Genomic DNA, 27503 nt, shown 5'->3' with positions numbered 1-27503 from the left:
GATGGCTGAGCTACAGCATTTTGTACACGTGGTGAAGGATTGAAAAATTCTACATTACACCAGTGTGGGGACTATTTTTGTCCTCATTCTGGGTGCATGCAGTGTCAACTTGCACCCAGTGTTATGTCCAGACTGCACAAGACAACTAATCTAGCCTTGTGTTGGCCACATGAGTTTCTTGGACCATAAATCAGCATCTCCTCTGGCTGGTTTTGACATTTACCTATTCAAAACTCTCCCAGTGCTGATGTAGTAAGAGGACAATATCTATTCCTAGGGGATTTCCACAAAACACTGACATCTGGACTTAAGTGAAATTCCCAGAAGTTGGTTGTCCATTCTTCTGAATTAAGAGAGCAGCACCAGGGGTACAGAACAGAGGATTTTAATTGCAGTGAAAATAAGCTCAGTATCATTTAAGTGGCTGCATGCTTAGAAGAAGTATCTAAATTCAAAATTTAACACTTTGGCAAATAGTGAGTTTCAGGGCAAATGTTTTGTTTGCATTTCAGACCATAAAATGATGTACAGCTATAAAGTACGTGAAAGAGTCTGTGCTCGGAGTATCCTGAACCTTTTCAGGATGCTGAGTGCACATAACGTACTGTAACATTAAATATCCAGTGGCACTCTGGCTTGTAGCTTATCAATAGTATCCTGTTTTTAGGAATAAGTTAAGACTTTGCTGAGCAAATTTCACCGCATATATCTGATAAACTTACGTCATATCCACTGTTACGGATTCCACGTCTTGGTCTTTCTCGAGTCACAAGAAGATCCATCTCAGTTTCTCCTGGGCTAGGACTGTTCAAAGACTGCCTGCTTCTGTATACCGAGTTCTTCATCGGTTGCCTAGAAAACATGAAACAAGAAAACAGTAAAATGAAAACAAAAAAATGACAGGCAGCAGTTTTCCATACTTACCTTTATTCTAAAATGATAAGGTTCATAAAAATGCCACTTTATTATAGGATATTCTTTCTATGTATATGGAAGTGCTAGAAATCAGTGACATTGTTAGAGATCATTAATTTTGTTTACCGTTAAAGAAAATAAAGCTACATAAAAGACATGGACATCATATGTGGGAGCTTATCAAATGAAATATGTCCCAAGAAGATATCAGAACCATTTTAACCTCAGCTGATATGATTCAAATTCATAAAAAATAAATAGGTGCTATTACCAAAAAATAATAGGACCTCCCAACACACTCAGATGGGGAGCAGAGATTTTGGTTGCTGATCTTGAGCAACGAGAGGGAAGTGGAATAACGCTCCACTGAAACAAACACCCAGCGAAGTGAATGGGAAGAGAGACAGGAGTGGGAGGGAACTGCTTGCAAGGTGCTGTTTTTAAACAGCCAGTTTGGTAACTGGCCACAACTTTATCAGAGAGCTGTAATCCCTGGGAATAAACCGCTTCCAGCATAGCTCTGAGCAGCACTGGGGCAAAGGCATCCCTAGGCATTGAACTTTCACCACCGTGTGCTCAGAAGCCAGGGGAATCAAAGGTACTAGAAAGACAGCATATAACTCAATACCCAAAATATCCTGTGATCTTTCCAATGCAACCATTTCTTTCCTTGTTATTGCTTATACAAAAACAAATATAGCATTTCTCTGTAAGGTACAGAATGTATCTGTACATAAGCTCTTTAGGAGTGGTTGCCAAATCGTGGTACAGGAACTTCATGCTTCATCAAGCTGCATCTTTTAAGAAGGCTACATCTAAACCAAGAAAGTTTAGGAGATGCTGTTGTCATAGCATATTCTGGCCGTTAGTAATTTTCTTGAAGAGTTGAAAGTAGAAATTTGAAAAGGCGGCTATTGAAGGGAGAGGCTTCAGTGACGTTTCCATCATTCTCCTATGCTTGCCAGGTAACGTGAGAGAAAAATGCAATCCTGTGCTAAGATTTGATTGAAAGGCAGAAAATGCTTGCATTAAAGTGAGCCTGTGGCCGAGAGCTCTATTTGAGTTAATAAGCGGGCTAAAAATAAGGTCTCCAGAGTTTTAAATGTTTGGGACTGCCTGAACTGATTACAAAGAGATCTACTACAATATTTGAGATATTGAAAAGCCTAGGACCGTTTCTGTAAGTGACATAAGAGGAAACCACATTAAGTAGCCTCTGTTCCATTCAGCAGTTACGAAGACTTCATGGTTTAACCTCTCAAGAACCATCAATGAAATGAAAAGACAACACAGTTCAAATGAACTCGCTGATAAGAAGAAATAATTCTTCAGATATTACAGATTTAGTTAACAGAGCTTTTTGCCATGACAGATTAGAGCAGCAGAAACTGGTTTGCAGAAATCCAGAAAGACAGACATTTACATGATCAGATAGGATAAAAAGTAGGACAAAAAAATATCAATTTCACGCTTCTGATCAAACTAAGTACTCGAGCATGTATTTAATTTTAAGGCAACTTTCAAAAACTTGGGTGTGACTTTTAATCACAAATCTCCATGCGCATGTTTGAAAGTCCCAAATGCACTGCCAAAGCAGAAGACAAGCAGAGGTTTTGGAATAAAATTTCCTCTATAAATATAATATTGAATAAATTAAAGTGCCTTATCTTGATTCTTCCAAGACTATACTGTCGGTATTACCAGAAAACATGGGGAACTAGGTTATGCTAAGACTAATCAGATCTGACCATCTTTATGTTCCTACATTAAAGGTCTCTAAAATTTCATACACATTTTACAATAGGTGCATAAATGCTTAGTTGATGCAGTTGTGATATATTTTCTAAGGGATTCAAATATACAGCTCTCTAATACGTGCAGATTCTTGACCTGATTACAAACTATTAAAGAAAAACCCAGAATAGCGCATATCATCAGTAGGCTCTTAAAAATTGCCTTGAGATTGCCAATTAGCTCATTTAAGAAAGTTTTACTAATGAGAAAGGAGGTATGAACGCTAACAACTGGCATTCAAATGGGTTAGCAGGTGCCTTCTGGGAACACAACTGGAAGATCTTAAAACATGAATTTTATGGTACAGAAGACTCAAAGATACTAAGAGCATGAAACTGTTTGTTCTTGACCAAATCAAATTACTTAGTGGTGATGTTTTGTAAATCACTTTTAAATGCAATTTAAAACAAATCCAAAATGTAAAGGTGATCTTGAATAATGTAATCAACTGCATCTTTATTTTCTGATATCTTTTGGAAATGCTGTAATAATGTGATTATTTAATAAAGTCAGTGAAATATACACAAAACAGAAAAGAGTGGAAAAGACCTTTTCCCTAGAAATTTTGAAATCTTTGACTTACTAAGTGATACTATTTTTTTTAAAAATTCAATTTTTCAGTTTTTAATTGCTGTAAATATAATGATACAAACAATGATACAAAGCAGAAAAAGTTAGAAATCAAATCTTTTCAATTTTATGCTAACCTAGATTGCTTTAAAAGCAATTTTATTTCATTACGGAAATACAATTGTATTGATTCATTTATCAATAACCAAAACGCACATTACCTTGCAGTATTATTCAAGGTTTTCCTCCAGCAGTATGCCATTTTAGCCATCTTATTTTTAGTTAGAAAAATGAAGACAATAATGCTGTCATGTGTGTTGCAGCATATCAAGTTCAGTTCCAGGTCTTAGTTTGGAAATTTTAGCATAGACTTTGGAATTGGTTTGTTTGCAAACATCTGCATCATCTGTGAAGTTCTCTAAATGCTTTGTGTCTTTACAGAAAGTGCATCAGAAATGGTTCTTCTCTCTTCCTATATAGGGATATAGACTATATATTTAACAAGTAAATCCAGCAGTCAGCCTTTTATGGTTCAGCTACACAATGAAATCATTCCTCTACAGCAGTATACCTGCCTTCAAGCAGTTTGTATCATGCCAGTGATCACTATCTCAAATACACTATGACAGGTTTACACAACACATTAGAAAGCACGCAGAAAAAAATGTATTCCGGGACCTTTCAGCACATTGGCACATGAACAAACATACATCAGTATATTTAACAAAAAACAGATGGTTAGCATTAAAGCTTCATGTGCAATGTTTTAAACATTTCCTACATGGCGTGTGACACATAATAAATATCCAAAGTAATGCCTCAGTCCTTCACTATATGTACAGCACACAGTCATTTCAGTGTTTCTACTGTTTCATTAATGTCTTCTGGACAGACTGTGCAGACAGAGCAGACTCCTGTGTACTGAGGGTTCAGTATCTTACCTTTTCAGTGCATTTGGAGCAAATTATTCCTCCCTCACTGGAAAACTGCACAAGGAAATGATGCCCCAGACCCTCCAGCAAGGACATAACATACAGCTCAGTCAGCATCTTTTTTCTTCATTGACCAGTGCAACCCTGAGAAACGGCCCATCAAAGGCAGTATCCCTCAGTCATTTAACTCTAGACCTATAGAAGTTCATCTGATCACAGGTTTTGCCCAGGTTCTGAGCCAACACTGCTTTTATAATTCCCATTACAGTCTTTTTCATCTCTGTGACCCAAGGGTAATTGCTGAAGTTGCGCTGTGTGCAAAGACTGTGTCGCCACTGATGCTTTGATTGCAGCCATGATTTATGCTCATAGGAAAACTTTGATCTGAACCTTCCAGGAGATGGGATGCAAGATTGCACCTCCAGGCATGAGACCATTTCCAGAGGAACTGTACTTCAGTATCCCTTTTTCTCTCATGGATCAACTGCTGCTGGTCCCTGATTACAGTAAGAACCAGACCCCTCGTGGTGTGAGGTGCAATGGCAAACACACTCTCTTATAATCCTTCACACCTCCACCACACCTAAGGAAGAGGAATCTGCATACTGTGACCATTCCTGGGGTAGGACTGGTGTGATCTCCTCTTCTCAGTGTGTCAACCTGTGCTTCAGAGAGCACCAGCAACAGAGCAGACCCACCCACCCACCCACCCCCCCCCATCAGGCTCAGGCAGAATCAGCATGTACACTCCCCCCTCGTTTCTAAAATGGGGAGATGAATACTACTGGTGTGCCATCTTCAAGAGACAGTGAAGTGTTAATCAAACATTAGTACTGTTATACAATATGCCAGCTTCACGTCACAGATGAGCAAATTATGACTTTCTCTGTTAAAGGCACAGGAATATCACCAATAACGGGTACACACACATCCTTACAGATACCATCCCTGCAGGACTTACTAAAATATATGGACAATGTACTGGCTGTGCTATCTTATGCCTACTGCAATAGTTATATTCAGATAAAAATAATGACAAAATAATAACACTGCTGAACTTTGGAAAAGGCTAACTTCCTGGCTTAAGTCCACTCTCAGTATTACCAAAAAAATTACTACCACTTTTTCTATTTCCCTTACTTGGAATATGACTCACAAGAACTTGCAATAGTCCCTTCTCTTATTTTTCTGTCTTTCCATTTCTTTCTTTTTAACCACATTGCAGTTTTACCGGATAACATACTCTCATAAATAATCACGGGTTATATGAATTTTCTTCATAAAGTAGGAGGGACCAGCTGACCATACAGCAAACAGTTGGCTCATTAAGAATGGCCCCTTTGACTCCCTACAACCTCTGGACATCAACTTCCCTCCCGGGTGAAGAACTGCATATAAAAAGTCTCACCTGTTCTTAGGCTCAGCAAACGGAGACGAGACGTCTGCATCTGGATCCAAAATGTGGTCAAGTTCTTTCTGGTTTTTTTCATACATCCTTTTTCTCTCTGTCAGCCCCTTGTTGTTATCAACCTGCGGAAAATCATAGTACCCCTTCCTCTTGGCTTTCAAGCGCAGCTTGTTGCGGTAATGTTCTATATCGGATTTCTGCTTCAAAGCCTTGTTCACCTAAAAGGCAAAAAGATGTTTAAAGGGTGGTGCTGGTCTGGCTACTTCCAAATGGTATTGTTGAGTGTGTTTGATGCACTGCATGTGTCATTTTACAGAGCGCTTTTTGTACCACACCGTGCCATCTGTAAGCAGCAAGGAACTGCAAGTGAACAGAGTCGCTGCATTTTTATGGCTTGGCAGATGGTTAAATAATTTTAGCCTAAAAACTATGTACTATCACAACAGTGACTCAGATACACCCACTGAAGAAAAACACCGATGATGTTAGCCAATTGTCATGACCCAATGCCGTGCTTGCTTTTGGACACCACAGGGAGAACTTACCAATGAAAATTCTTCTAGGATCCCTTAAGTACAGAGACATCGCCCCTCACTACACAAAACCTTAAATAAGTCTTCACTGGTGGCTGGGGAAGAATTCTGGTGAAATATCATCATATGTTCCTCTTATTTATATGCTTCCTTACAAATCTGTTACGGCCCTGTCAGAGACAGGATCCTTGAACGGGTGTTCGGTCTGACCTGGTACAGATCAGGTCCCATGGGTGCTCCTAAGCATTGAGAAAATTTCCCTTCTGCTTCAAATTGTCAGTTACATGGAAATGAGTCATTTACTTGGGCTTTGTGCTCCCAGAGTCAAATTCTACAGTCTTCTCACAAATTTCAAGAAATGTATGTACAAGGGAGCACACAGCACCGGGAGTGCCATCCTGTTGACTTACAGAAAATAGATGCTGAAATCTAAAAAAGCCTTTCTCTGAGTTTGGAAACTACATGGCACTTCAGGGCTTAAAATACAAGTACAAAATGGAGCATGACAGACTGCTCTAATCCAGGCCCACACGGAAAGCCTGATGACACTGTCTTTTACTGTGTCTCTGGCAGCAGCCCTCCCTGTTGCTTTTAAACAGCATCAGGGAGATTCTGGCTGATCTTTAAATGACTGTTGCAGTGCTAGTTTGCAAACAAGACACCTCTCTGGCTTGTCCCCATCATGTTTAACAACTATATAAAAGCCTAAGTCCTTTGTAAATGGACCAGTCTTGATTAAATCTACATAAAAACATGAACAATCATACTAATGTTGGAGCCAAAGCATGGGTTTTGGCCAGCACCTGGATCAGACGCTTGTGCCATCCCACTTTGGTCCCAGGAAACAACTGCACCCTCTGTGCACAGGCTGGAGTGCAGATTGAACAAAGCCATGGTCCTGTTCCACCCCTTCTTGCTCTGAATGAGATGTGTTGCTCAGTATAGAAAAATCAACTTGGGACCCGGATGATCTATATACATTTCCATGTTCAGCCACAGAATTCATGAAGACAAAGATCTTACTCTGCTCTCTGCCTTCATTACTCATCTTGTTAAAACTAATATGATAGGAGAGAAGGATATTGAGAAGGCAGGAATGTAGACAATTGCCTCTTCCAAGGTCACATGCATTCACAGGTGCATCACGAAAGAGCAGATCTTAAATTCTCAGATCTCCGAGCCCACAGTGCTAATAGGACTTTATATAGCATCAGGGTGAAAAGCTCCTACCAGTCCTCAACTCTAACAGGCTTAAGATTGTTCCACCTGTGGATGTAGCCAAGGAAACAGCTGGAGACATTATCAGACAGTCCTTACCTCTCCATTAATGATGGCAGATTCCTGGCTCCTATCTGATGCAGCATGAACAGCAGGTAGGGCCACAGGTTTGATGGCTATCAGCTGTACTGATCCAGAAGAGGTGTCGAAGGGGTCAATGGCAGATTTGGCAATGTTATCAAAGAGAATGCCTCCTTCCTCTTCGTCACTTATGGGCACTAAAGCATATCAAACTCATTCAGCATAAAGACACAGATATTTTTACTGCATGTTCAAGGTGAAATTCAGCAAGCACATGCTTTAGATTAATGATGTGCTCAGTACACTCGAGGAGCAGACCTGGGAGAGTTTTACACTGGAAAAAAATTCCATTAGATTACAGATAATCCTTTGAATACATAATGTTATCTCGCTCTCCCCCAAAGAAGGTTGATTTCCAATCTGCACTAATAAGATGGGAAGAAAAGGAGAAAAAGAATGACACAGAAAATTGTATGGAAATGATAATGAAAGTCAAAGTACATCTTTTCCTAGGTTTCAGATGGAAAAAGACATTATACGCGCAAGCACACACACACAAGCCTCCACATGCCAAGGCATCAGTAGTTACACCTGATCTAACCCAAAAGTGCAGCATTTTTTTGTGTCTTACACTGCAAGAGCACGGACATTCGCAAAATTTGAAAAATAAACTAACTGATTTTAGCAAAAGTTATTAATGCTAAAAATGCCATCTGTTAAAATGAAAGCATTACTGTTGTGTGTTAAAACATACTTAAGAAACTGATAGTGTCCAAGTTTATGTTTTGGGGTTTTTTTTTGCTTTGCAAAGCAGTACCTCAGGTGGCTGTAAAGTTAAACCATTAAAATTTCTTAAGAGACAGGAGAAGGCTTCTGAAAACCTTTAAAATTAAATGGCATGGCAAAGCATCTTTAGTTTTAGATTTCTATATAAATGGATAACTCTTTCACATACAGTTGGGCCTTTTCTCCTCCAAATTTTGTTTGTAAACCTGCATCATCTTGTCAGCTGTTGAATCTTAAACTTTTATCCTCATTTTGGAATAAAAGAAGGACTCTAAAGCATGAGCACAAATTCTACAAAGAGATTCTTGCAAACATTTTTTAATAATTATGCTATTAGAGGGAAGAATGTTTACTCCATCTCCTAACTGACAGGAGCAGAGATCCTCTGCTAAAGAACAAAGTGGTCTGCTCTAAATTTATTTCCTCTGAAAATACACTCTGTTTTAATATTTAATCACTGCACAAATTACAATGGACTTGTATAAACTCAGCAGTTTAGACAGCCAGTGATTTTGGTAAGAAAATACTTGACAGTGGCAACATAAAATATGAACAAACTGAGTAAGCTTATTATCTTTCTGTCTGTACTCAGTGTGGACTGGAGTTGACACTGCTTGAACTTTTGAGAAATAGATGGGTTAAATCACTCTGTCATTAAATATTGTCCCTCCAGCTCCACAGAACTGTCCAAATATGATAGAGGAGTCTTTAGTGGGTGTGAAATCCCCTCGTCCCTCCTGGGGTTAGTTCAAACACTCTGAATTTGTATGCTTACCAGAGCGAGCAGATCACGAGCCTAGCTCACTGAAATTAACTGCTGGACTCCCACTGATGACCATGCCACCAGGACACCACACCAGCAAAATCAGATGAATGAAGAGATACTTGCTTGTCACAGACCACACTTGAACAGGAGGGCATTTACATCACAATGAGTATAAAAGGGAAGCACGGACGTTCTTCCCTCAGGGCATTTTGAATCAGTTCAATTCTCATGTAAGTCACCAGATGCAGTTTTGGAAGATGGGTGTTGTCTGTGATTCATTGCTGAAACCTCCATGCTACCCTAACAAGGTACCTCCGTTGTGACACGACTATCTCCAAGAGAGAAAAAGTTTGTCTGAATTGTATTTTTCACCGACAAAGATGGTCTCTCATGATGATTACAGTTCAGGTGAGCCTGGATAATATCTTGTCAGTGGTCCAAGTACCAAGAAGTTGTGGAATCACTTTCCCTTGGCTGCCTGTCTCAGCATTTGCCTGAAAACCCTGGCTAAGCATCAACTTGCAAAACATAATTCTTCCCAAACATCTTCTGTGTACCCTACTTCAAGCAGAAAGCACCAAGAAGTGCAGCTGCGTTTCCACCCCAGTGTTTCAGAAGGACTGCACTTGCTGAGACCTTGGCAGTGATCTCCAGGCACCCACAGAGAGCATGACTAGCTACAGATGTGTGGGTTGTCTCCTCAGACCTCATTTCAGGATCAGAAACCAAGAGTTTTGCTTAATTAAACAGAATTCCTCTGGTTCAAAGACTCATTAAAGAAAAGAAAAATGAAGGGAATCAGGAATCACAGACGACAGCTACTTCTGATGTGGTACATTGACACCGAAGAGCACCCTCAGTGTATCAGCCCTCTCATTTGTGAGCACATCTCCTGCATCTACTGCAGTGCTATTGGCATGGAAATAATAACCAAATGGGACTAGAAATTGGAAGTCTATTTCACCTTAGCTTAGCATTTGTTCATTAATTGGCATTTATAATATAATAGTAGTTTTTTCCATTGCCCTTTTTTCACCGATGAGTGATAAAGAGAGTCTGTGATCTCCAGTTACTGGCACTCTGCTATAGTTTGTATTGGCGGTGAACCCTAAGCAAGTACTGTGGGAATTTTAATATTTGCTCCTATCCATCCCTTTCCGAGAGAATTTACAACAGGCGTTTATAATGCAATTGAACCACAGCAACCTCCAAACTTTAAAAAACAAACCAAAGGGAGCTCAGAGAAAAGTGGGAGTCCTGGAGTGTTTGTTTCTGCTGTGTGTCCCTGCCTCGGGCCAGCCCACCCATCCTAACGCCTCAGCTGGGCAAACGACTGATGGGCACGGGAAACTTCAGAAAAATGCCCAGTTGTTCTTTCTAGTCACAATAAGCACACTTGCTTATTATAATTAGCAACACAGATTTAAAGCGACGCTTTTAATTTCTGTTTTTAAACAGGTGCATACCAATATGGATTCATTGTTCTTCTACTCGTTTGCACTGTCTGCGTGCACACATAGCGAGACTTAGAAGTTCAGCTGCAGAAAAGGGCAAAAAAATTACTTTAATCACTTATTTAACAGTAATTTCCCATCTCTGAAACATCTTGTGCTAGATATCTCATGCCACATGATCCATTGAGATTGAATTACTCTTCCTAATCTTCCCGTGACTGAAGTACATGAAGATATATCCAAAGCAATCATTTATTCAGGTTGAGTGCCAATTGCAGTGAAGATCAGCGTGGCACTGAGTTTTTGAAGAGCAGGACCATCGCTGAAGCTTTATCTCCACATCACTGTAGCTATTAGTATACAAGATTCGCTAGGCTAAAGCTGCTTCAGGGATGCTAGCCTCCAATTTGGGTGCAGCTCTGCACTATTTCCAGCCGGCGATGCCAGCAGGTGGTGCTACCCACTCGTGCCACTGGTCCTCCAGCCGGTGGAAAAGGGGCTGTGGAACTGCAGCTCTGAACGGTTAAGAAACAATTAGACAGGTGGAACATTCTCTTTTTATCTGGTTATTAATTTATATACAAAAAAATAAAAGTTATACTTTTGTCAGGCTAAGATTTCAATATGAAGGCCACACGATTTCTCTCCTCTCTCTTTCCCTCCACCTTGTCTTTCCTCCCCTCTCCCAAATCAAAATACGTTGGAAGGAAGAAGGACTGAAATACTTATCTGTAAAAAGAAAAAAAAAGAGTAAGGAAATCTAAACCTGCGGATCAGGTAACCTTACAGCAAAATACTTGAAACAAAGAGATGTGCTGTCCTGCTCAGAAGCAACAATTTGACCGATTTTGGAAGTCCTCAGGAAAAGAATGACACAGATGGAGAAAAACATGTGAAGCCAAAACATGGGAAACACTCGCAAGCTGGTAGACGTGCCCTGCCTTTTCTTAGGTCATTCAATGAGGCATTAACAATTTCCCAAGATTTATTTTGTATGAAGGGAATGCAAACATTATAACCATACCTATAGTGTGCAATGAATTCTCTGAGTAACGGAAGGGCTTAAAATAATAGGAAAGCAAATAGATTATATTAAATGAAAATTGTAAGTTTGACAGAGAGCAAATTATGCCACAGACCTAAAAGACTATCTCCTTAGGAAAGAGCCTCTGTATGAGTATTTCAGACAGCAATCCTGACTGCTGAATGTACATTAATGATGGGGAAATAATTTTCATTTTAGAGAAAATTTGTCTATATAGAAAAAAATCGGAAATTTTCTACATCATCTAAATAATTTAATTTGTCAGCTGACTATCTCCAGAAGGGTATGAACAAGAGCTCTTAGCAATAAAAAAAATGTTTGATTCTGAAGGAGTTTATAAGCCTGTAAGTAAAATACAAGTTTCTTAACATCAGTATCTGAACCTGTTCAGGACTGAAATACCTCTCTAAGATACTGCAGTGTAACAGAAAACATACTTCTGTACACACACACACCCCCTTTCCAAAATACACCCAACCGTGAGACACTGTGATTCTAAGCCTTTCATGAACAGCACAAATATTATATTTTCAGGGAAGCAGATGGCTTACAGACTAATGGAAGCAGCTCATGATTCCTCCTGGATATTATTTTCTCGTATGCAAAGTCTGCTAAACACCACGTGTCTGAGGTGTTGCAGTCCTGGGTTTGCCTGGGGTCCTGAAATAGGAGTTACCTGAGCAGGTCATTTGAGATCTCTAAACTGACATTTGCAGGTTTCTTATGAAACTGTATACGTGGGGTGTCTGCTCTTCTACTAGCTGCTTGCTTCGTTCACTTTCTATGAAGGTTTCTTGTCCTTATAAGCAGAAGCAAGGATCTCTCTCTCTTTGTGGTTATGTCTTCTCCTCCAACCACATCTGCCGCATCTATTTAAATATCAAAGTCTTTCAAAAAGAGACCATGTGTTTCATAATGTTTGTAGAGAATCCATCAGCCCCTTTTCTTGGCTGGCACTTCTGTAATACCATCCTAGGCATGATCAATAATTTAAAAAAGTTATTTAACTGACAAGGATGATGACTATACAAAGAAGATAGGGAAGGCATGAGAACCTACAACAGAAGCCACTTCTTTAAGAAAGTAGTGCTCTGAGTTTTAAAAAGCTTTGCAGAGACAGTTTTCTGTTTGCACAATAAAACCATGCATTTGTCTTCTTCAATGCTGACATATTAGTGACAGATAACAACCATCCAGACTGCCACTGGACCTAATGGTATGAACATCTACACACTCTTCACACTGTCGCTTGGATGAGAACTGCTGTCAGACTCGCTTAGTGGCAGAGTAGAGCTTATCTGGAGGGGAAGGCAGATATGAATTAAGAAATACTTAATTGCACAACCACCTGGAGATCCCAGTTCCTTCAGAGGTCTGCTGCAACAGGCACCTTAGCAACATAAGATAAGGTATTTTCTTGCCATGAGAAAAGCAATCAAAAAGACTGGCTCAAAAAGAAAAAAAGACAAGCTGGGTTAGCCATGCTGACCTAAAAGAGCTCAAACAGAAGGTATTTTCCACTTATTTATGCACGTTCTACCATGCCTGTGAATACAGCACCTGGGTGGCCCCTGTCACACAGTATGGACAATCAGACGTGCTGTTTGTTCTCCCACTCTCTCTCCAGGGAGAGAGGTGGTGGAGCAGTGGCACCTTTTGCTTTTGTAGGAGTGTGAAGCGGCTCAGAAACGTGGCTCAGAAGTTCACAGAATAGGTTATAACACTTGGCTGCCTCTTGCAAACCAAAACCAAGTGGAGAAAGCAGCGGGAAATGGTGTAGGCTATGTCTGAAGAAACAAAGGGTTCGCTGTCACCAGCAGGATGCTAGCAGGGTCACAGCGCGCTCTATATTTAAAACAAGCAAACACCAAAAAAAAAAAAAAGACAGTGGAAGAAATGGAAACAGTATGGGGAAATATTAGGCTATGTCACACAAGCTGAAATCTTTGGAGGAAAAAAAAAAAAGAATCAATGTGTAAAGCTTCTGGGAGGCTCAAGGAGAATAGTAACTGGTGCCAATATGAGGGATTTCAGCTGAACAAGCAGATTTTGTTCATTCTTTTTTTTTTTTTTCCTTACCCTGCTATGGTTAAATGTCAGGAAATTACTCCAGAAAAGCCTAGGAGTTTACTGCGAGGGGGTGAAGAGTTAGATAAAGATCCCCACTAATGCTGTTTCTGTGACAAATGAAGCTAATGCTTCAGGATGAGGGAATGAATGATGAAAAGAACAGATTCCTCTCTCTACACCATAAATTCTTCCTAGCACTCTGATTTCTCAGCCTTTCAAAGAGACAGGCATCATGAAAGGGAATCGTCTCACTTCAAAGCTGTGCCTATGCTCTAATGCAGCTGTCTGGGCTCCTTCCATACTGGAAAGAGAAAAGCGAGTACCTCCAGAGCAGAAATATTTGTCCCAATTAGTTATGACCCTCTGGAGTCACTAGAGAGCCTACCTGGTTAGATCAGATTAGCAAGCCAACTTTAAAGGACCAAAATTTGGCAAGATGAAGCCCTTTTCACCCTAACTTGTATTTCACCCCATGCAGCACAGAAAAGGCAGATGAAGGGTGCTGGATGTTTGTGAGGAGACACCAGATCCTCCAGCTAACTTCTGTGTCAAAGCAGACTGCTACATTGCTGCTACTGGATTCAATTGCTGTTGCCATATTTCATTTTCATTTGAGTCACTACAGACAACTGCTCAGAAATTCAGAAAAGCTGGCTCTGACGCTGAGCTGCCACATCAGACAGTGTGAAAACTGGTGGCCCACACTTACACAGAATAAAAGAGGCAGTGTATCATAGCTTGGCTGAGTTACATCCAAAAATCCCTTTGATTTTAGCTTAGCCAATAATACAGCCAAGTTTTCCTCCCCGGTACTTTGTTCCTGCAGACACCTGATTTTCAGATATCCCTACAAAGAACAGAAGGAAAAAAGAATTTAAAAATTATATGACAGCTTCTGCCTGGACAGAGAAAATGATAGTCTTAGAGACTGATATTTAAAAAGGAGTGAGGCCCCTGACTGAACTGCTTCTGAAAAGTTGCATCTATTTTTAAAGACAACGTCCAAATGCTTGGAAGATGAGAAGTGCTCCAGCTGGGACTCCTAGGAGGAGGAAAGGAAGATTTCTTACACAGGTTTGACTCTTTACAAATACCCTCTGGTGTGTGTCCTTTCACGATGATGAGGTTCAAATACAAAACTGGGCTCAACTATACGAGTTCTCAGCCCAAAAGTTAGAGAGTCATATGCTTCATTAAGAACTGCTAGCAAACTAAAGCTTTCATTTTTCTCAAAACAAACAAGCAATCACACCTTCACTAGCACAAAGATGCTAACAGGAAGGTTGCAAGATCAAGCACTCAAAGTTTGGAAAAATGACCTATATAACTTCCACTGGCTTCATTTTGTGAGGAGCTGGTGAAAGAAAACTTTTTACTGTGGGCTACTGTAGTTCTTTAAGTACATGTGGGTTCAGCCATCTGCTTCTCCCTGAATGATGTTAGGCCTGATAAAACGATAGGTGAAAGTGCTAATATCCTGTTGTTCTCTTCCACGCTCTCTTACAAACCCGTCTTGGAAATTGCCAGTACCTCTTTTGGCTGATTCATTCATATCGCAGTCCTCTGACATATGCAATTGGGCACTTTTAAAAAAAAGGTGGTTTTTTTTTTTTTTTTTGAGTGCCCAAAGTAAATGAAAGCCCCACTCATCAACTTTTAGAAAGGAAACTTCCTATTAGAATACTAATAAATGTTTTCCAAGAAAAAAAACCAAAAGGAAAAAAATGCTATTACCTTACCAAAATTTATCAATATTGTAATACGAATAGATATTTTATTTGTGTTTTCTGTAGAAATAAGGCTCAGCTAAAGAGTTCTCCTGATCCTCCAAATCATCAGGTCCTTAAATCAAGCCTGTCAGTCTGTGGTGGTTTCACATTGTTCACTCTCAGCCTTGACACACTCCATTTAGAGTCAATTTTGATACAAGCCATATAGAGTTTATGTACTGAGGTAACATCCAGTGCTGTCATTTTTCCATGTAACTAAATGTCAGCAAGAAATAGAATCTAAAATTGGTCCGTAACTATGGCAACTAATGAGCCATTCTAACTTGGAGTCCCCAAATCAAACATGTGACCATCAAGGAATTCATTCCAGTTTTAAGATTCTGCTTTTCAGAGAAGAAAATATGCTGCTGCTTTTGCTGACATGCGCATTAGAGGCGTCAGGCTACAGCCAGGCTAGAGAACTGGAGCAGGTTCAGACAAACAACTAGGAGAAAAGCAGCTTCTTTCTTAAACTGGAAGGAAGAATCAGCCAACACATTCTATTGATGCTAATCATGCTGGATAAAGATAAAAGCCTGCAAAAAGAACAAAATATCTGAGATGACAACAGTGTTTGTAATCATAGCACTGGGGAACAAAGCGTAAGCTCCATGATGAAAAGTAACGGGTGCCTTGGTTTTTTTTTTTTTAATTTCAACTTCAATAGGCATTTGGGATCACACGACTCAAAAGTCAGAAACACATCTGCACATGCATATGAAAATAAATGTGGGGCCAGCTCCGTAATTCTGGTAAGGGGGAGGCCATTTCATTTCCCAGAGCCACATCTTCCTTCCCAGAAGCTGTTCTGAAAGGGTTGTGTCAGGAAACTCTCTTAAACGTATCTTAAAAGACATGCCTACAGCTAAAAAGTCCCCATCTCTTTACCAGGGAACAATGTATTTATTCCCCTTCATAGTTTGCCTGGAAACTAGCAGGCGACCCTTTCTAGGGCCATGGCAGTCGAGTGAAGGAAGTTCCTCTAGAAGTAGCTGAAGTCTCTACCAGAAGGAGGGCTCTGCAGAAAAGGCGTTTCATGCACAGTTTCCTTCAAAGCCAGAATAGTCAGATGGAAACAGCCCATCTATTTCATATTTTGTATATATGCTATACTATTACTTCTTAAACAGGCAAACCCAGCTTTTCCTTTCTGCCACAGAAGCTCAAGATCTTGCTGCCAGCATGTGGTAGGAACAAACAACAAGTAACCATACTATGAATGGATTATACACTAAAGATGTTTTCCTAGAAATCATTTAGCTCCTTTGCTGCTCCCAACAAGAAGCACCTTGACCATTTTAAACAACAACATTATTCAGGCTTTTTTTCAGAAGACAGAAGAGGGAAGGTAAAATAAACATGTAAATAAAGTTATTAGTTTTCCACATAATTTGAAAAGTGCCTAGTTATTGTTATCAAATAAAGTCGAAGCTAGAATTATAATGAAATTAAGATTTAAAATAAAGGATCAGTATTCCCTTATACTACAGTGAAAGGTTTCTTTAAGTAGCATGTGTATGCTCTAGAAATACACTACAGTCCAGATCAGAAGAGAGGATGTTAGGTATTAGTCAATTCTTTAACAAAGAAACTGGAAGTTCTTACCAATTTTCTTTGAAGATTTAAAACCTAACAAAACAAAAAAAAAATACCTTCACTAAGTTATTTTGCCTACACGTGTAAACACCACCTGACACTGCTTCTGAATACGGGCTTTCCTGGGTAGGGAAGAAAAAAAGCAGCATAAATTACACCTTTTAACACTGGAAACCATAAATGTTGTTGTCTCATAAAATGAGCTACTTTTGAAACAGTGAAAAAATAATTACAACCCTTGAAACTTAGAACCATGAAATATTGTTATGCTGTCTCGGGGGGGGGGGGAAGACCTCTTTGAGAAAGACCACTCAGAATACTTGTTATTACAGGTCTGAAGTAATCAGTAAAGCCACAGGTCTGTCAGAAGAAAGCAGTACAGGTGACAAACATGTAACAAAAGAAAATTAACTTCACTTGTCTGTGTGAATGTGCAAATGTGCATAAATCTCAGTGAAGCCGATTTAAAAACAGAGTACTACAGTTATATCAATTATATGGTCCCCACAAGATGCAATGCTCTATGGTACGTGTATGGAAAGAACAGAGGACACTTGAAAAACACAGTATGATTTTGCTGTGCAGAACAAAGGCCATCTCTGGTGCTATGTATCTGTCTCTATATCACACTGTATTCCTGCTAAAGCAGCAAAGCCTTTGTGTGACACTTTGGTATTAGGAATAACGACCATCAAGGGATGACAGGATTTGATACCAGGATCGCCTCCACAGAGGTTACTCAGGTGATTTACTGGAGAAAGGAGAAGAGATCTACACTAAGATTTTCTCTTTATCCATGTCCTCCTTTCCACACTTACATTTTTAACAAAGAAGAATTACGGACTTGTGTTCGTGACAGAATCTGATGAGACCACATCCAGTTTAATTCCCTCCCTTTAGAGGGAAGTGATCAATTGGTTCAACCACAGTGTTTTCTATTCATATGGAAAATATAGCTATGGAAGCAAAGCTATAACTCAGGAGGAATAAGCAGAGAGACAGACAAAAGAAAAGCAAGGAAGAAAGGGGATGGCATTCTACTCTCATCAGATGTTCCTGATACATCTCAAGTCATAAGGTCACCACCATCAACCAAGGGCTTGTAATAAGCATCCAGCATAACATCCTAGCTGCATCAGGAAAAGCTGACATCCTAGATGCATCAGGAAAAGCTGTCAGGAAGTGTTAATAACAAAAAGGTATGATGAGGATGATAAAAGATGGAAAGTTAAAGCTCTGGACATCTCACACTTTCTCAAATTAATTTTTACCTAATTAATTCATCTTCATCATATCTGGGCCAGCTCAGCAACAGCAGTAATGGAAATTAATATCTTAGGACTCTACACAGAAAAAAAAAAAAAAGCTGTCCACCTACTACACAGCATCACGTCTTCATTAGTTTACTGGTATTTAAAGAAAAAAAGGAAAAGAAAAAAAAAAAGAAAGAATGAAAATTTGCAAAGGCCCACACATAAAGAGTAAACACCATCCTGTTTCGTGTGAGGTTGAGAAATAGTTATAGCAGTAAAGGGGGGAAAAGACCCAAACAGCTATGAACAGAAAATGCCTAAGTACTGCTGAAGGTATAGGAAGATGGTTTCAACATAGCTAGTGCCTGCGTGGGTACCGCTACAGGGGCGACTGCGAGCAGCTTTCATCAAGAAGCACTTCTCACCGTTTCTTTTCCTTCCTTCGTCTTTTGTCACTTTTTGCGGTGCCATTACTTTCTGGAGGGAGCTCCGGCCGGAGCTGGGCTTTCCTGACCCGTTGCTGATGATGGAGCCGTTTTGACTCGGGGACCGGCTGCAAGTAACCATAGCAACAAGGGAGGCTGTGAGTTCTTCCTTATAAACCTCATTTCAAGGTTATTTCATTCGCACAGTTTGCATCACTGAGTTTTCATGTCTGATTTTGTACCAAAAGGAGACAGAATATAAACTGCACACAGAAACACAGTAAAGGCAGGAACAGAGCGACGGTAGGAGAACACGACTTCTCAGTTAGCTCAGGGCTGATAGGCATCTTAGTGGCATCGAAAGCAAACACTTCTCATGCACAACCCCCACAATGACAGAAGCGGCACTGCAGAGGACAAAAAATCCTGTTATCAATTCCATGTCATTTATACAGCTAAAATAAAGCAGACTTTTGTTTTTATATATATTGCTAAACTAATTCCTTTATTATTTAGCCTGCATTTACACTCAGCTATTTTGTCAGCCACAATGCAAAATTCACTCACTCACTTTACATGTATGCACACGCAACGTGACAAGAAAATTCTCCTTTTTTCCACACAACATGGTTTAGCCAGCACCATTATTTGCTGAAACTCCTAAGAAAATGCTTGTTCTGTTCAGCCATTGCATATCCTTGCCCTGAAACTGGTCCTTGCACAGGGTGAGGAGGGAGGGCAGAGCAGAACCACTGCGGGCGTTCAGTCCCAACGAGGAGCAAGAGCAGAAATGAGCAGCGTAACTCTGGGCTGCACCAGGAGCAAGCTCTTCTTTCTGGGGTGGGCAAATTACTCAAATCCTAATGCACAAGTTGGGAAAAGCAGGCCAAAGTAGAAAATGTGAAATTTGGTGCTACTCCACATCCAAACACAGTGTCACATTTTTTCTACACATGAAACTTGCCACAACGGGAATGAAATCTATCTACAGGACCTGTATAGTTTCTCATGCACCCATCTGCAATTTATCATTCTGAATTGTCATGGCCAATGACAGGATAATGTAAAGAGGTTGCATCGAAGAAAAAAAAAAATTGACTTAGTCACAAGGACTTTCATTTACAGAGAAGAAAAATCAAATCAAGTTCTATTGCTGTCACAATGGCTTTATATCCTGAAAATGGTACTAAAAGCAAAACAACGGTAAAAATCATCCTGTAAATTATTGCCAGTACTATGTTGCCGGCTTGAAACATTCATTTACCTCCAGTTCTGACTGCCCTGTCTGTTGTAAGTAGAGAGCATTTACTGTGGTCAGAACAGGAAGGGACAAGTATGAGAAAAGCAATTCTTAGGGACTCTCTTTTGAAGATAGCCTAGGTGGAAAAATATATAAATTTGAGACAGGCTCTTTCCAGCTACGGGGCTTTAGGAGAACTCAGCATGCAACCCAGCTCAGCTCAGCCCAGCCTGAGGATTTTCTTGTGAAATTCTATTGAGAATAAGTATTCTTGAAAAGTAGCATTTCTCCCCTATAAACCTGTCTGTCACTGCTAATAAATAATCCCAGCCCAGTAAAAAAATCCATCCAGGGACAGACCAACACCTGAAGAAAATCTGCTCCACTTGGGAACAAGAAAAAGAAGCGAGCATAGATAGCTTGCACAATGATTTCTGCTGCCACTAATCTAAATATTCATTCTTTTTAAGTGGCCATCGTATCATTAACTGTGAAGTTTCCTTCAGTGGTAATATCAGAGAAGATATTCTGATCGGTTACCAGCCACTTCATGGCAGTCTGATTCAAATTGACCTTTCCAGGCTGCAAAGTAGCCTGGATGAAAAAGCAAATACATAAAGGTCAAGAAATATTTCTTCATCTTCACAAACCATTAAATTCCATCTCCAGACACAGCTGCTGGGGATGAAAAACGACTAAAATTCTGCATGTTCTCACTTATGCAAGTGATCACCCTGAAGGAGGCAAAACTAACTCTTAGTTATTTGCTTAGAAAGGCACCAAGGTTCAACACATTTTATAATGAGAATAACTTCCCTGTGAATTCCTGGATCAATTTACTTATCAATGATTGTTTAAAATTGCCCAGATTAAGTACAGGGGGATTTCTGCGCTCATTCAAAGGACTGACTGAAGTGCTTAATCACTTTTGTGAGAGGATTAATTAATAGGGCTGGTTTACATTTTTTGTGTGTATTTTCACAGCTTTGGAGAGGCTTCAAAACCTTTTAAAGAACAGTTCCTGCAAAGACTTGACCTGTGGTGGCCCAGCACCAGCAACCACAGCCAGTGTCATGGTCATCTTCCATTTGTCATTTCATCAGAGGATGGAAGACTTCAAAAGGGACAAGTGCTCTTTGGTTCACACGGCCTATATAACCTGACTCTCATGGTTCGAGTGATTTATGGTGTGAACACCACATTGCTGACATTAAAGGGCATAATAACAGTTTACACCCAAACCCAGCGAAACTATCGCAGGAACCAGGGGAGTTCTCAGCTGGCTTACTCTTCTCTATTCGTACTCCCTGCAGACAGCTCGCTCTGTGTTCCAGGTGATTTACCATACAGCCAGAGAAGCATGCCAAACTAGACACCACCTCAGGATCCTTCTGTTTCCATTTTTCTGTAGGGAAAACCTCAGCTTATGACCAATGGGGAGGTCTACCCGCCATGAAGCCGTGCGGGCTGACACCTTCCAGCGCGGCACCGCCCGCGGCTGCAGGTGGCTCCAGTGCATCCCTGTCACAGCATACAGCAATACTGTGCTGAGTTTTCCAAGCTTTTCCATTGCTCTAAAGGGGCAAATATCAGTGTGCATTGACAAGTACAAGATGAGGTGACTCAGCTATGAAGATTTGATTTTCTATACAATTTCTTGGCACTAGCCAGATACTCTTCTTTTATTTTATCGAGTCCCTTCAAGAGGCAAGGACTGTGTAATGCCAGTGAACTAGACAACAACTGTTACCTCTGTTTACCTAACAGTTTTATTTTCCTCTGTTCCCTTCCATATCATTCTTCAGCAACAAAGAGTTGATGATCCTCCACTCTAAATTAATTTCAAGGAGAGCAGGTCAAGGAAAAATGGACTCGAAGCATGCAAAACAGCTAGGATGAAGGGATAATCTGCTTTCCTTGCCTGAGATGACCAAGACAAGAAAGAATGACCTTCAGCTATTCTGATGATGGTTGATGGTAGACATGAGGTAAAAATTCCTAACAGAAAGGTAGCAAAGAACAGATTGCTTGAGGAGGCTGTGATCATTCCATCACTGGAAAAGTTTAAAAAAAGGTAGATAAAGTTGAGTTAGGGGTGTATTTGACCCTGCACTGGAGAAGAGGAAGAGCAAGATAGCTTCCTGGGGACCTTCTAATCTGTGATCCTACAACCCTGTAGACTTACTATGAAGAAACTGCAAACCTGGGACAATTTATCTTAGACACTGATGTTATCTAGTCTATTCTTACACTCTCAAAGGTTTTGTCCTGCTATAGATGCTTTGGATCTAGAGGTCTTTCATAATTTAGTGGATGTTTAGGGTTTGCCCTTTTGCTAATGAAGACATTTGGTCCAATTCTGGAGTGACAGAGTCTGTCAGTGGAGCTACAGCAACTTACAGTGGCTGAGGTCCTGTCTTTTGGTTCATTTGAGAAATGATCGGTGTTCATGCTCCAGATTCCATGTTTCATTTGGGTTCATCTCTTGTACAACACCAGCATGCATATGAGAGCCACTTCCCATTTACCTCCTCTATGCATGTACAATCTATGAAGACTTCACTTTATTTTATCTTGTATTTTGCAGCAATCTTACACATCCAGTGCAGACCAGTGTTATGCCAAGAATATATCACGGAGGAACCATCTGCCACATGCAGAGCCTAGGTGCCAAACCTTACAGGTTTTTCCTAAGCAACCAGCAGCATGTACCCCATTCCACCCCTCTGCGGAAACATGCCAGTCCGTACCTTTTCCTTGTTTCATTGGATTTGGCAGTTTTGATGGTGCTCCCATCCTGTGTAACTTCTCTCTCCTGGGAGGCAGGAGCATCTCTAACTGGAAGTGGAAGTACAACGGTCTCCTGAGTTATAGGTAAAACCTCATCTTCAGCTCCCTGCTGACCTAAGTGTTGCTTGGCATAGTCAAAGCCTTGTACTGGCTGCAAAAAAAGAGAGAGAAAAAAGAAATTTCCAGCATGCATCATATGTTAATATAAAATTTCCACTTCAATATAAAATTTTCCACTACCTCTTAACTTCTTTGATTACATAAGTGACAGGTAAGATATGTAGATTGCCATATGAATGCCCAACAACAAAGCCATTTTCTGACGAGATCTCCAATTCCACATATTTTAAACATGATTAGTTAGTATAAAATTGATCTTGGCTAACCTTTCTTACCCTACCGTAACACCCCCAGAAATTTCTTTAACAGAAAATGGAAGAATGAACATATGGAAGAAAAAATTAGGAGGAAGAAAAATAAGCCCATACAGAAAATGGAGAACTTTCTCTACGAAAAAAATCTTGTCTTTCCAAAGAGGGTGGGAGTAATTTATTCCAAATCAAGACAAAGTAAAAAAGGCACACATAAAAGTTTCATGGGCAACATTTTCCAGAAAAGGATCTTTTTCAGATCAGTGAAGTTATATTTCCCCTGGCTTGCCAGTTGCCTACTGGGAAGGTTGCTATTGACTTCACTTGTTTCTCTCGGGAAGTGGCGTTCACAAGAGCCTTGCAGCAAGGCAGCCGAGGGCTATGTGCCCAGCCTCTCCTGCCCCAAAGCCCAGCCGGGCTTTCCCTGCCGCCTCTGCAAGGAACAAGCAGAACTGACACATGCCTTCTGGGTAAAGCAGCTACCGAAAGGTGGATTCTCTTAATGGAAAAATTAAAGCATTTAAACAAAACTTAGTTTTCCAAACTGCATTTTCTATTGGGAAAAAAAAAGAGAAGGGGGGAAAAAAAAACCCCACTCAAAGAAATTCCTCACCACCTCTGGAAAAAATATGTAACATAAAAAAAAGTTCTTGCGACGTTAAATTGAATTAATTTACAGAATCTGGAAGGATGCACTTCCTGAAGTACAAAGACTATTGACAGAATGCTGAAAAAGCACCATAAAACACTTCAAAGGTGAGCAATGGTGATTTTAACCCTCAAACGTACTTTTGGGAAACACATCAGAATTAGACAGTTAATAACTGAATAGTCTCTGTCAGGTTCCTGTCATGTTGTCATTGAATATTTTAGCAGTGGAAGAAAATCAGCCGGATAAAACAAATTTGCTGATGGCACAGAAAAAGGATGAGCTCTGAAAAACCATTTTCTCTTGTTCTGTCCCTTACTAAATCTGGGCTATAGCTATAAATACAGATAAATTTCACAGGCGATCTCAGTCTGAAAAAAACAGGGCTGTCTTCTATTTTCTAAGACAAAACAAAACGTGCTTTTTGTTTATGGGGATGTACATCACATTCCCAATCTCCTGTTTGAACTGAGGCTGATGATTTCTAATGTGCTTACGTACTTCAGTATTCCTTTGATAAGTAGCTCCAGTGCATTAAGGAGACGCTAACTGGGCTAATGCTGATTTGGGAGACCAGACGTCTCCGCACATTACCACGGTGAAACTTGCAACATATCAGAGAAATGCCAATTCACCACCACCACCCCATGGCAAGTCATGACGATATTGCCCCTGACAGAGGCTTCTGCTTGCCCTCCTCTTAAGGCAGGGTACCACAAAAGCAGCCACCAAATTAGCTACGAAGGGAGGAAACGAAGAAAGGGGAGGGAATGAAGAGAGGGGAAGTAGAAGCTGTGTGAAGGACAGCTAGGAAGAACTACTGCACACCATCCTAGACAATAATATTTTTAACCAAAATAATGTTTTTTCAACCTTATTATCTATATTGTGTTAGTCAAGACCCTCCTAGATATTCTGCAAAAAAGGTAACAAAAGAGAACAGCTGATTAAATTGGCTATTTCTCCTTCCATGCCTTTGAAAGAGTAGAAGTTGTTACAACTTATACTTCATATCTTATTTTTTAAGTAAATAAATAACTAAATAAATAAATAACAACAACAACAACCACCAAAAAAAACCCAAAACCAGAAGAAGCAGAGCGTGAGAATTACTAAAGAACTCTGCAGACTCCCAGTTCGGATCTGCCAAAGGAAGAAAATGAAGGATTATTTTAATCTGAGTTCTACTTACCACCATGTCTAGTAACAAACTGCATTAAAGGAAGAGCTGAAAAAGCCATCCTCATCAGCAGACATACTGCGTTAAATAAAATTTGATCTTGGAACCCTGCTCTGTAAAACCCCACAGGAGCAGATGGCTTTACCACCCCTGAAGGGAACTGGCAAGACTAAATCACGATCAGGCACTGCTGAAGCACTGCAAGCATAGATGTCCAATACAGCCACAATACTGAGAAAGACCGAAGGACTGGGACTTGAATATTGCTTTTGAAATAATAAATGAATGATGAGACCATTAAATTACATTGCCTGGCAAAGGGCAGATTGAATATAAGGAGTTGTTTCTGGGATTTTTTTCCTTGTAATGATCGTGAAAAAAAGACATTGGTATTTTTAAAAAAAGGAAGAAAAGAAGAAAAAAATAAAGAAAAAAGAAAAAAGGATGATCAGCCCCTCCCCTCTACATATATACCCATGTACACAGACAGTTTCTCTAATCTTTTTTTTTTTTCCATGCCCTTTATCAAACTGATAGTGGTTGTTTTCTCATGGCCTGCAGTATTTGCTTTTGCTCGCTGGTCTTAGACTGTAGATCTTATCTCTGTTTACCTGCAAGCTTATTCTTTCATGCTCTAAAGGAAAGGAAAGGTGACAAATCAGATTACAGCCTTTAAAAAAGCATGCTGTGAATTAGAAAGCAAGAGAGGTAAAAAACTAACATCTATCCAAAACCTTAACATAAAAACAGTACCTCAGAATAAAAACAGCATTGAAAGAACATTAAAATAAATTCCAATCAGAATTTCACCAATTTGAATTTATACTTCTTTTAATTTTACAACTGGAGAGTCAATTGAAAAAAATGGTAACAGTCCCTTTTCCCTGCAACTTAGTCCAGATGTCCCTGACTGCTGAGGCAATTCAGAACAGCAACACAATTCCTGAGAGAGATACTGTAAACTACACTACGTATGAGAGGTCATTTTTTAAACTTCATTTATTTAGCCTTCAGTCTGTTACAACAACAAAGTCATTCCTTAATTACCAGGCACAGGCAGCAGTCCTGCTGTTATGTTACATCACCTCCCCCGGCTACAGAAGGATATTTATCACTAAATGTTTCATTACCCCTCCGTGCTGTGTTCGTGCATCCTATCCCGCTGGCACGGGACGGAGCCTCTGGAGGGACATGGCAGGCAGCTCTGCTCTGCGAGGACCTGCAGCCTCCCACTGCTCCCAGCAGCAATAGGACTGCAGCGATGAACAGGCAGTTCTGCTCTGCCAGTCCCCTTGGTACAGGACTTTTGAAATCCAAACACATAAAATGGCACCACTGGAAACAAACCAGCTGAAATCCAAGGTTGTGGGTACCCTATAATATTCTCTTTTCCTCTTTATACTGCTTGCTGGATATTCAAAAGGTATCAAAAAATTGCTCCAGTGATTCAACAGCAAATCTCAGACACACAGAAACAAAATATTAACGCTGCTTCTTAAACTAAAAATCACTCTGCTGTGACTCCACTTACAGAACAGATTCAGCATTAATCAAGCAGTCCCGAGCACTTTTCTAAGCCATGAAATATATTCATTTTAAATGTGATATAGATATGTGCTCATCAGCTATTTGTATTGCCAAACTGCATGAAATGTAGCAATTACAGTTCAAGTGATTACCACTATTCCTGATATCCCTAATGCTGAACGTAAAAATAAAAATAAAACTGTTCTTTTCAAAATTACCTTGTTTCATTATCTTCCCAAAATACATTTCTTAGCCTTATTTTAAGTAAAGATGCTGAAATCAGGAATGACAAAACCAGTCCATTCCCAATCCCACTGCAGAATTTATCCTCCATGGTCCATATACCAGCATATACGCTAAACTAGACCTGGCCAAACCTTTCTGATGGAGCCATCATTGTGAAACTAAGCAGAAATCAATTTAGCTTTAGTTTTGAAATGCATCACTTTTTATAGAATGAATTAAATTAAATTTTATGGAGTCTCAAAATATACCCAAAAAGGGGAAATGCACTCTAGAAGTGGACTACTGCGCTCCAGTTGCAAATGTGAGCAAGTCTGCAGGAAAATCTCCTGAAGCGAGTGTAGTGCGGATGCTGGGAGCTCAGCACCAATTGTTTTGTTCTGCAGGTCCAACTCTTGTCTGACCACATTGGCTGCTGATACAAACGTAACCTGATGGAATAGGTTTTAACCTGACCACGTATCTTACAGCCTGATTAAATCTGATTTTTCAGGAAAAGTAAAAATTCAACTTTCTCTTACTTTTTGGAATGACAGTTATGGAATATTAAAATGCTTCCAAGTTTTTCCTGTGCTGTGGCTTCAACCAGCAGTCTTTTTTTTTTTTTTTTTAAATAGCAACTTCCTTCAGCTGTAAAGCATCCCATAATGATGGCCAGCTCAAAACAATGTACAAATTTAGTCTCACTTTGTTCTTTAGCTGGGACTAAATTGCATATAAGAAGAATCAAGTGGTGCAACAGCCCCTAATAAAGCATGATTTGCATTTTAGAGGTTTAAATGGGACGTTATGTTATATCACTGCAGTGGTATTAATTTTTGTTTGTGTCCATGATATTGCTTGTTTCACTTTTGCAGATCTAGTCTTAACACTAGTTTGGTAACACCG

At 39.9% G+C, this 27503-nt stretch overlaps 1 protein-coding gene across 1 annotated transcript in view; it reads right to left on the bottom strand.

Moving 5' to 3' along the window:
* The window catches only part of KIAA1549L (KIAA1549 like), a 142332-nt gene that overhangs the window by 29125 nt on the left and 85704 nt on the right, over positions 1-27503 (bottom strand). The window contains exons 14-18 of the mRNA XM_076343503.1: positions 22606-22796; positions 18616-18743; positions 7470-7648; positions 5620-5837; positions 723-852 (exon numbers count right to left, since the gene is read on the bottom strand). Of these exons, the coding sequence (XP_076199618.1) occupies positions 723-852; positions 5620-5837; positions 7470-7648; positions 18616-18743; positions 22606-22796 (846 nt within the window). The remainder of the gene's footprint in view (positions 1-722; positions 853-5619; positions 5838-7469; positions 7649-18615; positions 18744-22605; positions 22797-27503) is intronic.

Source organism: Aptenodytes patagonicus, chromosome 7 (genome assembly GCF_965638725.1).
Source record: "Aptenodytes patagonicus chromosome 7, bAptPat1.pri.cur, whole genome shotgun sequence".
In the NCBI taxonomy this organism is placed as follows: Eukaryota; Metazoa; Chordata; class Aves; order Sphenisciformes; family Spheniscidae; genus Aptenodytes; species Aptenodytes patagonicus.
This window is presented reverse-complemented; position numbering and strand designations above follow the sequence as displayed.